Source organism: Neophocaena asiaeorientalis, unplaced genomic scaffold (assembly GCF_003031525.2).
Source record: "Neophocaena asiaeorientalis asiaeorientalis breed wild unplaced genomic scaffold, Neophocaena_asiaeorientalis_V1.1 scaffold524, whole genome shotgun sequence".
Classification (NCBI taxonomy): domain Eukaryota; kingdom Metazoa; phylum Chordata; class Mammalia; order Artiodactyla; family Phocoenidae; genus Neophocaena; species Neophocaena asiaeorientalis.
Window position 1 is genome coordinate 1419283 of NW_020172144.1, and position 15995 is coordinate 1435277.

Genomic DNA, 15995 nt, shown 5'->3' on the forward strand with positions numbered 1-15995 from the left:
CTAAAACCATAAACTTTTGAGAAGACATCATAGAAGAATATTTTTTGTGAATTAGGGATAAGCAAATGTATCTTAGAACACAAAAAACAATAACCATAAATGAAAAAACTTTATTAAAATTTTCTACTCATTAACATGGACAACACTGAATTTACAGCTACGTACAAAATAATTTCCTCTGAAAGAAGCCCTAAAACTAGCTGAGCAATTCCTACGCATCAGGTGGACAAGAGGAAAACCCACATTGAAACAGGTAGGAGAGACTGAGTCACAGTCTTGCCACAAACCCCAGCCCCAGGACGGTAACCCACAATCGGGAGGGAGAGAATTCAAAACCCCACACTTCTCCCTGAGGAGTAAACAGCTTGAACCCCACATCTGTCACCCCAGCTTTTAAGACCTGCAATATAGAACTGAGCCACCAAAACATATGGCTTCAAAAGCCAGTGGGGCTTGTGTCCATTTGACCCACAAGGCTATAGCAAACTGAGAAACAGTTCTTAAAGGCTGTCATGTGAGGACTCATGGATCCCAAGGCCCAGTGTAAAGAAGCCAACTGAAAAGTGCCCAGACTTTCTGTGAGAGAGGTTTAATTGCTTATCTTAAAGCATTGGCCTGGGAGTTCCCTGGTGGTCTAGTGGTTAGCATTTGGTGCTTTCACTGCTGTGGCCTGGGCTGGGGAACTGATATACCAAAAGCCACGTGACACAGCCAAAATAATATAAAGTAAACTTTGATTATTTAAAAATAAAATAAAATAAACATTGATTATTTAAAAAGAAAGAAAAACAAAGCATTGGCCTGAGGGGCAGGGATCTAATTTAACAGACATCTAGGGTATGGCCTACTGAAACACTCCAAAGACAGAGGCTGATGGGCTCCATGTTTGTGCTCTCCCTCTGCCTCACTCCAGTTGCTTGTATCTCCCAGAAAACACCTTCTATACTCATCTTGCACCCTGGTTTTTGTGGCTGCCATCCATGGGTTGCCCCTTGATTGACTGGCTCTCTGTAGGACTGTAATAGATGAAAGAGGAGGTCTTAGCTGGCTGCACCTCCAGGGCATAGCAGGCACACTCTTTCTGTAAAAGAGGACTATTAGTTTATCTTCATAGCTATGGCCTGAGAGGTAGGTTTCTAATTAAAACTATATCTAAGGGCTGACTATAATTCTCTTCGGAGACCTCATAGGGGCATAGGGGAAGTGTTATCTTTGTGGTCTCCCTCTGCCTTGCTCCAGGTTGCTGGTGTCTCCCAAAAAGCAGCTTGTACACACGTCTGGTGCCTTTCTGTGGTTGCTGACTGGGGAATGCCCCTGGATTACCTGGCTCTGGTGGCCAGCAGGGTTCATGTTTGCAGGTCTTATAGGATTGTTGAAAATTGATAAATAGTTCTTAACTGGCAACTGCATCCAGAGAACAGCACAGAGATGGTAGACTGAAATGCACCCCAAGGCTTTCTGTGAAAGAAACTTGTTAGCTCACTTTTATAGATGTGGCCTGGGGGGTAGGCTTCTAATTAAACACACATCTAGGTGCTGACTATAATTTTCTCCAGAGACTGGGGAGGCTGGCAGGTGCACCATCATTGCACTCTCCCTTTGCCCCACTCCAAGTTGTCAGTATCTCAGAGAAGGTAGCTGTTATACACATCTGGTGCCCCAGTTTTTGTGTTAGCCACCCAGAGAACACATCCCTCAATAATCTGGCTCTGGTGACCAATGGGGCTTGTTCTTACAGCTTCAACGGGTTGGTAGCAAACAAAGAAACATTTCTCAAATGGCTATCAGCCTAAGGCTCAGCACTGAGGCAGCAGACAGAAATGCCAACTTGCTGAAAGAGGTACATTTGTATAGTTTAAAAGCTGCTCCCTTAGTGTCTGGCTTCCAATCAACTTGCATCTGCATGCTAAGATACTCTCCCCACTTTGAGAGACTGACAGGTCTTAGCACACCCTAAAATGCTGGGAGCCACTAAGAATAATGTAGGCGGCTTGGACAATCACAAAGTCTTGAAAGACAACCAAGAGCTCAGGCAGTGTTGAATGATAAGGTTCATCTTCCACACAAAATGACTCCTTCAAGACTAGAAGAAGTAGTTGTTTTATTTACTGCATAGAAACCAATGCAGAGAATCAAGGAAAATGAAGAAACAGAAATATATTCTAAATGAAAGAATGAAATAACATCAATAAAAAAGGTCTTAATAAAATAGTGATAAGTAATTTACCTGATAAAGAGTTCAAAATAACGATTGCAGTGATGCTCACTGAACTCAGAAGACGAATGAATGAACAAAGTGAGAATTTCAACAAAGAGATAGAAAATATAAGAAAGTATTAAATAGAAGTCACAGAGCTGAAGAATACATTAACTGAACTGATACATACAATAGAGGAGTTCAACAGCAGAACAGATGAAGTGGAACAAAGAATGCGTGAACTCAAAGACAGGGCAGTGGAACTCACCAAAAACAGAGCAGGAAAAAGCAAAGTGAAGATAGCTTAAGGGACTTATGGAACATCTTGTGGACCAACATTTGCATTATAGGAGTCCCAGAATGAAAAGAGAGTAAGAAAGGGGCAGAAAAGTTGTTTGAAGAAACAATGACTAAAAAAACTTTCTTGGGCTTCCCTGGTGGCACAGTGGTTGAGAATCTGCCTGCTAATGCAGGGGACACGGGTTCGAGCCCTGGTCTGGGAGGATCCCACATGTTGCGGAGCAACTGGGCCCATGAGCCACAACTACGGAGCCTGCGCGTCTGGAGCCTGTGCTCCATAACAAGAGAGGCCGTGATAATGAGAGGCCCGTGCACCGCGATGAAGAGTGGTGCCGGCTTGCTACAACTAGAGAAAGCCCTCACACAGAAACAAAGACCCAAAACAGCCAAAAATAAATAAATAAGTAAATAAAATTTAAAAAACAAAAACAAAAAACTTTCTTAACCTGGGGAAGGAAACAGACACCCAGATCCAGGAAGCTCAGAGAGTTCCAAATAACATAAACTCCAAAAGACCTACACCAAGACACATTGTAATTAAATATCAAAAGTTAAAGACAAGGGGAAAGTCTTAAAAGCATCTTGTTGTACAAAGGGAAACACATGAGACTATCAGCAGATTTTTCAGTAATAACTTTGTGGACAGAAGGAAGTGGTATGATATATTCAAAGTGCTCAAAGTAAAAAACTGTCCTTCAGAGTTAAAAGAGAGATAAAGTGTTTTCCAGACAAGCACAAGCTAAAGGAGTTCAACAACACTAAACCCACCTTACAAGAAATATTAAAGGTAATTCTTAAGTAGAAATGAAAGGGTGCTGTTAGTAACAGGAAATATGAAAGTATAAACCCAAGTGGTAAAGGTAAATATACAGTAAAATTCTGAATAATCTAACATGTGGACAGGGTGAGTTAATCACTTATAAAGCTAGTATGAAAGTTAAAGACAAAATAGTAAAAATACCTACAATAATTTGTTCATAGATACACAAGATAAAAAGATGTAAATTGTGACATCAAAATGTAAAACATGGGAGGGGGAATAAAAATGTAGATCTTTAGACTATGATCAAATTTAAGTTGTTATCAACTTAAAATAGACTATTATAAATATAAGTAATATGTTTTATATGTAAGCCATATGGTAACCATAAAGGAAAAACTTATAGGAGATACAGATAAGATAAAAGAAATGAATCAAAGCAAACCACTAAAAAAGTCATTAAATCGGAAAGGAAGAGATCAGAGAAGAAAAAAGGAGCACAGAAGAACTACAAAACAGCCAGAAACAATTAACAAAATGGCAATAAGTACATACCTATTAATAACTCATTTAAATGTAAATAGATTAAATTCTCTAATTAAAAGACATAGAGTGGCTAAATGGATAAAAGAAAACAACCCTTCTGTATGCTGTCTACAAGAGATTCACTTCAGATGTAAAATTACAGACAGATTGAAATTGAAGGGATGGAAAAAATATTTTATGAAAATGGAAATCAAAAGAAACTGGGGTAGCTATAGTTATCAGACAAAATAGACTTTAAAACAAAAACTATAATATAGACAAAGAAGATCATTATATAATGATAAAGGGGTCAATCCAACATGATATAACACATATGCACCCAACATAGGAGCACCTGCATATATAAAGCAAATATTAATAGAGCTAAAATGAGAAATAGACAGCAATCAATAATAGTAGGGGACTTTAATTCCCTACTTTCATCAATAGATCAACCAGACAGAAAATCAATAAGGAGACATTGGTCTTAAACAACACATTATACAGAATGACTTAACAGATATATCCAGAACATTCCATCCAAAAGCAACAGAATATATATTCCTCTCAAGTGCACATGAAATATTCTCTAGGATAGATTATATGTTAGGCCACAAAACAAGTCCTAATAAATTTAAGAAGATTGAAATCATATTAAACATCTTTTCTGACCATGTGGTACGAAGCTAGAAAGCAATTATAAGAATATAACTGGAAAATTCACAAATATTTAGATATTAAACATTCTGCTGAACAATGGGTCAAAGAAGAAATCAAAAAATACTTTGAGACAAATGAAAATGGAAACCCAACATACCAAAATTTTTGGGATGCAGCAAAAGCAGTTCTAAGAGGGAAGCTCATAATGATAAATGGCCTACTTCAAGAAATAAGAAATATTAACAAAAAATTTAATTTTACACCTTGAAGAATTAGAAAAAGAAGAATAAACAAAGCCCAAAGTCAGTAGAAGGAAGGAAATACCAAAGATCAGAGCAGAAATAAATAATTAGAGACTGAAAAAACAATGGAAAAGATCAGTGAAACTAAGAGCTTTTTAAAAAATATAAATAATATTTACAAACCTTTAGCTAGACTCACTGACAAAAAAAGAGGACTCAAATAAATAAAAACAGACATGAAAAAGAAGACATTACAATTGATACTACAGACATAAAAATGATCATAAGAGACTACTATGAAAAATTATATGCCAACAAATTGGACAACTTAGAAGAAATGGATAAATTCCTAGAAACATGCAACCTACAAGGCTGAATCATTGAGAAGTAGAAAATCTGAACAGACAAATTACTAGTGAGGAGACTGAATCAGTAATCAAAAACCTCCAGAAAAACTTAAGTCCATGACCAGAATGGCTTCCCTAGTGAATTATACCAATATTTAAAGAAGAATTAATGGCAATACTTCTCAAATTCTTCCAAAAATATAGAAGAGGGAACATTTCCAAACTAATTTTACAATGCCAGCATTACCCTGATACCAAAGCCAGACAAAGATGCCACCAGAAAAGCATATTACAGGCCAATATTCCTGACGAATATAGATGCAAAAATTCTCAACAAAATTTGGGAAGATAAATTCAACAATACATTAAAAGGATTATACATCATGATCAAGTGGAATTTATTCCAGGGACGCACAGATAGTTCAACATGCACAAATCAATCAATGTGATATAGCACATTAACAAAATGAAGGATAAATATAATATGATCATCTCAATAGATGCAGAAAAGCATTTGACAAGATTCAACATCCATTTATGATAAAAACTCTCAACAAAGTGTGTAGAGAGGAAAACACCTCAACATAATAAAGGCCATATATGACAACCCTATACCTAACAACATACTCAATGGTGAAAAGCTGGAAGTTTTCCTCTAAGATAAGGACCAAGACAATAATGTCCACAGTACCACTTTTATTCAAGTTCTAGACAGAACAATTAGGCAAGAAAAAGAAATAAAAGGCATCTAAATTAAAAAGGAAGAAGTAAAACTGTCACTACTTACAGATGACATGATATTATATGTAAAAAACCCTAAAGACTCCACCAAAAAACAAATCATTAAAGGTGCTGGATACAAGATCAATATATAAAAATCTGTTGCATTTCTATGCACTAATAAGGAACTACCAGAAAAAGAAATTAAGAAAACAATTCCATTTACAGTTGCACCAAAAAGAATAAAATACATAGGAATAAATTTAACTTAGGAGGTGAAAGACCCATACACTTTAAACTATACAATATTGAAGAAAGAAATTGAAGACATAAATAAATGGAAAAATTCTACATGTTCATGGATTGGAGAAATTAATATTGTTAAAATGTCCATACTACCCAAGCTATATACAGATTTAATGCAATCCCTATCAAAATTCCAATGGCATTTTTCATAGTAATAGAATAAACAATCCTAAAGTTTGTATGGAACGACAAAAGACCCTGAATAGTCAAAATGGTCTTGAGAAAGAGGAACAAAGCTGGAATCAAACTACATTACAAAGCTGTGGTAATCAAAACAGTATAGCATAGACATTAAAAACAGACCAATTGATTAGTGGCACAGAATAGAAAATCCAGAAGTAAAACCCATGCATATGTAGTTGATGAATTTATTACAAAGAAGCCAAGAATATACAATGAGGAAAGGATAGTTTCTTCAGTAAATCGTGTTGGGAAAAATGAATAGCCACCTGCAAAAGAATGAAACTGAACCTCTATCTCACACCATATACAAAAATCAACTCAAAATGATATTATAGACTTGAATGTAAGATCTGATACCCTGAAACTCCTAGAAGAAAACATAGGTGGTAAGCTCCTTGGAATTGGTCTTGGCAAAAGTTTTTGGATTTGATACCAAAAGCAAAGGCAACAAAAGTAAAAATAAACAAGAGGAACTGCATCAAACTAAAAATCTTCTGCACAACAAAGAAAACTATCAACAAAATGAAAAGAAAACCTAGTGATTGGGAGAAAATAGTTACAAACCATACATCTAATAAGAGGTTAATATCCAAAATATATAAGGAACCCCAACAACTCAAGAGCAAGAAAACAAAAAATCTGATTTTAAAATGTGCAGAGGATCTGAATAAGCATTTTTCTGAAGGAGACATACATATGGCCAACAGATACATGAAAACAGGTACAACATCACAGGAATGCAAATCAAAACCACAATTAGATCTCACCTCACAGCTGTTAAATGACTATTATCAAAAGGACAAGAGATAAGAAGTGTTATCTTGTAATGAGGATTTGGAGAAAAGGGAACCATGAATTGTTGGTGGAAATGTAAACTGGGGCAGCTACTATGGAAAACAGTATGCAGGTTCCTCAAAACATTAAAAATAGAACTACCATATGATCCAGCAATTCCACTTCTGGGTATTTATCCAAAGGAAGCAAAAACACTAGTTTGAAAAACTATATGCACCTCCATGTTCACTGCAGCATTGTTTATAATAGCAGAGACATGGAAGCAACCTATCCATCAATGGATAAATAGATAAAGAAGATGTGGTAAGTATATATACAATGGAATATTTTTCAGCTATAAAAGAGAAGGAAATCCTGTCATTTGTGACAACACTGATGGACCTAAAGGGCATTATGCTTAGTGAAGTAAGTCAGACAGTGAAAGACAAATATCATACGATCTCATTTATATGTGGAATCAAAACCAAAACCAGGGCTTCCCTGGTGGCGCAGTGGTTGAGAGTCTGCCTGCCGATGCAGGGGACACGGGTTCGTGCCCCGGTCCGGGAAGATCCCACATGCTGTGGAGCGGCTTGGCCGGAGCCATGGCTGCTGAGCCTGCACGTCCGGAGCCTGTGCTCCGCAACAGGAGAGGCCACAACAGTGAGAGGCCCGCGTACCGCAACAAAACAAAACAAAACAAAACAAAAACACCCCAAACCAATACCCCCATGACCTCATAGATACAGAGAACAGATTGATCATTGCCAGGAGTGGGGGATGGGTGAAATGGAAAAAGGTGGTTACAGGTACAAATTTGCAGTTAAAAAATAAATGTCATGAGAATATAGTGTACAACATGGTAACTATAGTGAGTAATATTGCAATTTGAAAGTTGCTAAAATAGTAGATCTTAAAATTCTCATCACACACAAAAATTTGTAATTATGTGTGGTGATGGATCTTAACTAGACTTAATGTAGTGATCATTTTATAAAATATACAAATATTGAATCATTATCTTGTACAACTGAAACCAATAAAATGTTACATATCAATTATACCTCAATATTAAAAAAAGAATTTAGGTCAATTAAGATATTCAGAAAAGAAAGATTCAGAAATAATTTTCAAAATTTCAAAACTAACTTTTGGTATAAATATCATTGTGAAACCAGCTAATAGCGTTAAAAACTTTAAAAAATTAGTTATCTACTTTTGTGTATGGGTGTTATACTCAGTTTTTTCTTCAAAAATTAATGATTACTTATGAAGCTTAGCACCATAGTGGCCAAAAATTATAACATTCTAATACCACTATAGTTCATCAAATCTAAGACGCTATCATATGTAAGACTCATCCCAATTTCAAAGATGTTAAATGTTAAAAAAAAAACTAGAAAACTGTGCCTTAGAAATGATGAAATATTGTGGTGGTGGTAGTAGTAGTAGAAACAGAAGAAGTGGTGATAGTTGTAGTAGTAACACATATATATATAGTGCTTATTATGTGCCAGGTGCTCTTCTAAGCCCTTTACATATATTAACTCATTTAATCCTCATAAGTAAAGTAAATACTATCATCAGCAGCAACAGCAGCAGCAACAACATCAAAGACTTTAAAACTTGCTCATTGTCATCAGCTAGTAAATGATAGAGCCAATAGTTTGTTTAAAAATGCAAATTTGGGAGAGTGCACAAGATGGTGGAGTAGAAAGACCCTAAGCTCACCTCCTTTTATAGGCACACAAAAATTATAACTATTTACAGTGCAACTATTGATGATAATGACCTGAAAACTGGCAGAAAAGATTTTCCACAACCAAAGAAGGAACCACAATGAGAGGGGTAAGAAGAATAGTCAAGACCTACATCCCTGAATCAGCAACCAAAAAATGGAAGATAATCACTATTGCAGAGGTTCTCCCCAAGGAGGGGGTGTGTCCCTACATTGGGCTCCCCAGCTGAGTGTTCTGCACCAGGAAGAAGAGTTCCCAGAATGGCTGGCTTTGAAGGCCAGCAAGGATTGTGACTCTGCTCTTAAAGGGCATGCACAAAATCTCACACATGCCTAGTCCTAACACAGAGACAGTAATTTAAAAGGAACTAGGGTCAGACCCATTTGCTGAACTTGAAGAGACTCCTGGAGGGCCAGGAGGCAACTGGGACTCCCTCTGGGAACATAGACTCTGGTGGCAGCCATTTTGGGGAGCTGGTTCTAACATAAGGACATTGGTGCTGGCAAGCGCTCTTCTGGAATTCTCCCTCCAGCCTATTCTGGGGGCTTACCAGCCACCAGTGGATGGCACCATCTACAGCTCCCCCCTTCCCAGCCAGCCATCATGGGACCCAGCCCCACCACCAGCAGGATGGCATCAGCCTTGGGCCTCCCTGGACAGTACAGCCAACTATGTCAGGACCTGGCCCTGTCCACAAGCAGCCTCAGTGAGAAGAAGGACCTGGCAGCCAACCAGGTGGGGGCCAGCCCCCACCTACCAGTATACTCACAGGCAGCCCCACCACAACAAAAGGGCCCACTCAGCCCACACAGTGGCAACCCTAGATCATACAGCTCGGGTGACCAGCGGGGAGTGTACTGCTGGTCCCCATAGGACATTTCCTACATAAGGCCACTTCTCCAAGATTGGGAAATGTAACAAATGTACTTAACACATACATATAAACACAGAGAATTAGGCAAAATGATGTGACTAAGGAATATGTTTCAAATGAAGGAACAGGATAAAACCCAAGAAGAAAAACTAAGTGAAATGGAGGTAAGCAATCTACCCAATAAACATTCAAGGTAATGATCACAAAGATGCTCAATGAACTCAGGAGAAGAATGGATGAACAAAGTGAGAAGTTTAATAAAGAGTTAGAAAATATAAACAAGAACCAAACAGAGCTGAAGAATATATTAACAGAAATAAAAAATATGCTAAAACATGAAAATTTTAATGTTTCATAGTCCTTTGTATATTTTGATTGGTAACTAGTATTGTGAAAGGTTGAATTGCAAGTGGACAAATATACATTATACATGCAATTCTTGGAAAGGAAACCTATGAGAGTGTATGCAGATATTGAAGTTAGATAATCAAAGAAAGTTGCGCTGTGCTGAAGAAAAGTGTAAATCTTTGTTTTTGTTCTGGAAGGAGGGAGTACCTCAGCTTCAGAAAAGTGAGTTAAATATACTCCTTGTTTCTTGAAACATGCTCAATCCAGTCTTGTTTATTGTATTTTACTTTTCCCCTGTATCTTCTTCCCCCATTCCCTTCCCTCATAATAGGCACCCAGAACATATATCAAGCAAGTATGATGCTTTACTTGTTTGATATATGTCCTTGGCTATCTTTGTATTCTTATAAAATGAACAATACTCTTTTTTGCTTGTGATTTGTGTGTAGTTGTTTGTAATTTTAATAAATGTTACGTAGTAACATTTGATAGGTCTCAGTTTCTTATTCAACACTATTTTTCATTCAAGACTATGTTTTAAGGTCTATCCATGTAATTGTATATAAATCTAAAGCAGCTTTACTTGTTTCAAAACCTGTTTATGCCAGATTGCATTATTATTGTAATTGTGGAATTAAACTAAATATTATGGACTGGTTAAATACCAGTGTAAAAATAGAGTCACTCTTTCCCTGAAAACCAAGTTTGGAACTGCTTTGGAAAGTTTTGATAAAGCAAGTCACAGAAGAAATTGCTGAGCTAGGTATGAGCAAGATAACACTAAAAGGCTGGGGAAAAAATTATAAAAATCTAGAACTTTGGTTGTTTTGCCACTGTCTTTAAGTCCCCCCGCCCCTGGCTATTTTAAAGAAACTGAAATACGAACTAAGAGATGATGTCTTATGAATAAGACTATGCAAGAAAGGAGATGAGGAATTCCAATCAGTGGACTAATTTCAAAGCAAAATCTGTGGTCCTATATTAAAAGATTGACTAATGAATGTACCTTCATCTATTTAAGTTAAAGTAGAATGTTTCACATATAGCACTTTCCTTTTTTAAATGATTCTTCACTTTAACTTACTTTGGAATTAAGTGAACACTTCCATTCCACTGTATCAATTAAGAGGCCCACTATTGTTTATGCTTAAGAAAGCTGAGCCTAGAAAAGGAGAGTGGGGAATAGAATATACAATATTTGGGAAGAAATTACAGTAACATGTAAAAATGCTTATGCTATAATATTACCTAGGAAAGTAGTATACAAAATAATATACACAGTATATTTATGTCTATTGTGGTAGATTGTTTACAAAGATGGCTGCAGTAATTCTTCCCATTCCTGTATGTAGGTCCCTTTACAGTGTAAGTTTGCTGTCCTCTTAAGAAGTGCAGTCTATTTCCCTATCATGTTAATCTGGGCTGGCCTTGTGAATTGCTTTGACAAATAGAATGTAGCCAAACCTAGGCCTTGTGGTTTCTGCCTTCACCATCTTGGAATGCTGCCCTGAGATTGCCATGTGAAGAAGCCAGGTCTAGCCTGGAGGATAGAGGACACATGAAGCAGAGACAAGTGCTCCAGCTGAGGCCCCTTATACTAACAAGCCGGTACTTGCACCAAACATTTGACATGTGAATGAAGCCATCTTACATTATCCTGTCCCAGGCAAGCCACCAGATGACAACAGCCTCATGAATAAACCCAGATGAAACCAGCAGAACAGCCCATCTACTCGTAACCCAAATTGTTGATCCACAGAACTTGTTGTTTGAAGCCATTAGGTTTAGGGATGGTGTTATAGTGCAATAGATAGTAGCAGATAGAACTCTACAGAGCAGTCATGCACTATATAAAAGAAAAGGAAGTGAACAATACAATTGACAAAGAATTCTACAGGAATGTGTTTTTAAGTGGCAAAGAGGCCCTGGATATTGAAAGTAAAAATTGTTGCTCAGGAATTAATGACTTACCATATCATTATTCATTAAAAATTTACATATTTCTCAACATTTTCTCAACATTTTCAAAGCTAAAATTGGAGGGAAATCCATTCTTTTAAATGTTAATATTATAATTTTACATTTATTAAAATCGAATGAAAGAATTTTAAAATATTAACTTACCATGGTTTTAGTGCAGTATCCTGAGGCAATTTCATAGTGAATCTGATTTTTCTCTTCCAATATTTTTGGGCCATATGATTCCACAATAATATACAGCCCAATATTTTCTGGATAGACTATTTGAGCCCAAACTGACAGGTTTTGTCCCTTGTCCAAAAGATAAAAAACACGAAAAATATCATTATGAAATGCCATGTAGGGGCATTTTTCTTTTGTTTTGAAAGCTATACTTTGTGCTTCCAGTTTTAAGGGATATTCCTGTGGATGTATTGTGCCATTTTCAAAAACATGTATGAGATACATTTTACCAGATGTATTCAAGGAAATTAATGATTTTATTGTGCTATTTGTCCATAAATGCAGCTTTACTGCATCTTTAACATTAATCTTGAAATAAAACATTACATTATTTTCCATTTTTACCACAATATTTCCATAATAATCTGGAAAAAAGAGAGAAAAGTTTGTGTTATTCTATGTTGACATAAATTCATGCTGTTTTATTTAAGTGCACTATTAACCAAAATAATTTCTTTCATAGTGATTATTTATATACTTTGAGAAAATTCAGGCACAAACCCATAACATTACAAGATGTTTGAGAGCTTCTCTCCCACTTCGTAGCAGAGCGTTTTTTTGTTTTTTTTTTTTTGCATACCTTTTTCCTCACATTCACTACATGAGCCCAGCTGCTCTGTGGCATGTGGGATCTTCCTGGACTGGGGCATGAACCCGTGTCCCCTGCATCAGCAGGCGGACTCTCAACCACTGCGCCACCAGGGAAGCCCCACTCTATCACTTTTATAATCACATTATTAACATAGAAGAAAGAGCTGGAATTAGTGCATTAAATAATAATGAGGATGAGAATGACAGGAATGGTATTATTAGGAAGCATTGTATTATGGACTGAATTATGTTCCCTCAAAATGCATATGTTGAAGCCCTAACTCTCATTGTTACTGTATTTGAAGGTAGAGTCTTTAAGGAGGTAATTAAGGTTAAATGAGGTCAGAAGGATGGGGCCCTAATCCAATATGACTGATGTCTTTATCAGGGGAGGAAGATACACCAGAGAGCTCTTTCTCTCTCTGCATGTACAAAGAGGAAAGGCTATGTGAGGACAAAGTGAGAAGGTGGCCACTGTATTCAAGCCAGCAAGAGAGTCTTTGTCAGAAACCAACCTTGATGACACCTTGATCTTGGACTTCTAGCCTCCAGAATTGTGAGAAAATAAATTTCTATTGCTTAAGCCACTTAATCTGTGGTATTTTCCTATGGCAGCCATAGTAGGCTAATGCAATTGGGATGAAGAAATGGTGGTGGGAGGAAGACAGCACCTCTTCAGGTTCACTTTATACAAAATAATTAACTTTCTCCCCTTAATAGAGTATTATGCCTGAGTCGCAGAGGTTCATAGACAATAAGTCTCTTAACCTCTTTGGTTCTATAACCATATGTATAAAATGAACAGTTGGACCAGTTGGTTTCATAACTTCCTTTCCAGATATGACACTCTTTGCATAGAGCCCCTAGGAGTATACTTTCTTTAATTTTCAAAAACAGCACTTAGAAAGGACTGGCTGAAAGGAGGAAGGTGAATTCAAAGAGTTAGGGAGGTTCAGAGCTCTTTGTGAGTTTGCATCTTACATTTGGAATATGAATAATTAAGTGACATTTTCACAACTTGCCATAAATTATATTCTAATCAAGCTCTTAAATCAGAAATACCAATTTTTTTTAGGATCAGAATACTTTAATAACAGTGTCAACATACTACCATTTTCCTATCACACTGCTCATTAAAAACATTATTAAATGAATTTTGGATTAAATACAAAGTTAAGACGAAAATTAGGAATTATTTTTTTAAATAATGAGAATAAGAACACTATATATAAAAGCCTGTGGGACGTAGCTAAAGCTATGCAGAGAAAAATTCATAGCATTATGTTTTTCATAGTTTTAAATGCTTAGAAAACAACAAAAACTGAAAATAAATGAACTAGTTATTTAACTCAGGAAGCAGGCAACAGAATACCAACATTACAAACAAAAAGCAGAAGTGAGGAATCATTAATGACAAAAGCAGAAATTGAGGAATTAAATAAAAAAGAAAGTAGATTTGATAAATCAAAGACTTCTTTTCAAAGGAAAGGAAAACAAAAACAAAAAATTAAAAAAAAATGATATCTTGCAAGCCAAACTAGCAAGGAGTGGGACATAAACAATATTACAAATAAGCAAGAGAATATGATTACAGATACATAAGAAATTTTTTTTTTTTCTTTTGGCAGCTACATAAGAAATTTAAACATTAAAACGGGAAGCCTTTGCCAATAAATTAGAAAATCTAGAAAAAATGAATGCTTTCCTAGGAATAAACAAACTTCTAAAATTGACTGAAGAAGAGATGAAAGACTTTAATAGACCAATTAGAGAAAATAAAATTAATGAATAGATATAACATTCCTGGTTGGGAAGACCTGATATTGCAAATATGCAAACATCTATTCAATAAATATCAATATTTATTGAATGCCCACTATAGCTACATACTGTTCTAAATACTTGGGAGGGACATATTAGTAGAAAAACTGAAAGATCATTTTCTTTTGTAGCTTCTATTCCTTTAGGGAAGACCGCCAATAAACATAAGATAAGTAAATTATATAGTGTCTTGGCGATTAAAGCTACAGTAACCAAAACAATATAGATCTTGTGGAGATAGATGAGGGAAGGGAATAGCCTAGAAACTGAATCCAGTTAACATGAGGCATAAATGCATAATAAAATTGGCATTTCAAATCTGTAGGGTAAGTGGTGTTTAACAGAAGACTGATTTGAAGGCAACACCAGCTTTCACAGGAAAAATAGAAATAAAAAATAAAATTAGATTCCTTATACCAAATATAATTCTAGATGAATTAAAGATTTAAACATAAAAATTATAATGCTAAATTATAAAAAGAAAATATGTGATAATATCTTTATAATTGGAAAGACCTTTCATATTATGACATTACAGAAGAATTCACAAATAAAAATACTAACAAATTTGACTACTTAAAAACTGAAATTGTAAATGTCGAAGTCCCTGCAGAAAGACACTGAGAAATTACACACCACAGAAAATATTTGCAATATGCGTCAAAGACAAATGGATAATATACATTATAAGTAAAAAACATATCAATAAGAAAATAAGCAATCCAGTGCAAAATATCTAAACAGTATGAATTGACAATCCAGAGAAAATATGACCAATGAACATACAAAACTAGATAAAACATCTAATTATAAAATGTGCAATAAAATGAGAATTACACATTTTTCTTCCACACTATGGGTAAATAGTAAATAGATTTTATAAAAATATACATTTTTAAAAATAATTTTGGGTGAGTTTAGACTGACAATTTTAAGGATTTATCAACTTTTTAAATATTCAGAACTCTGATTCAAGAATTCTATATCTAATAATCTATGTTACAGGAATACTTGTACAAGCGTACAAGTACATATATACATATGTATATATATATGCATATTCTCCACAGGGGTTTCTTTCATTTAATTTTTATTTTATATTGGAGTATAGTTGATAAACAATATTGTGTTAGTTTCAGGTGTGCAGCAAAGTGATTTATTTATACATATTTCCATTCTTTTTCAGATTCTTTTCCCATATAGGCTATTATAGAATATTGAGTAGAGTTCCATGTGCTATACAGAAGGTCCTTATTGACTATTTATTTTATATATAGTAGTGCGTATATGTTAATCCTAAACTCCTAATTTAACCCCTCCCATTACCTTTTCCCTTTCATATCCATAAGTTTGTTTTCAAAGTCTGTGAGTCTGTTTCTGTTTTGTAAATAAGTCCATTTGTATCA

At 35.5% G+C, this 15995-nt stretch overlaps 1 protein-coding gene across 1 annotated transcript in view; it reads right to left on the reverse strand.

Annotated features, from left to right (window-relative positions):
• The window catches only part of CATSPERE (catsper channel auxiliary subunit epsilon), a 238213-nt gene that overhangs the window by 80141 nt on the left and 142077 nt on the right, over positions 1–15995 (reverse strand). The window contains exon 11 of the mRNA XM_024754501.1: positions 12100–12542. Within this exon, the coding sequence (XP_024610269.1) occupies positions 12100–12542 (443 nt within the window). The remainder of the gene's footprint in view (positions 1–12099; positions 12543–15995) is intronic.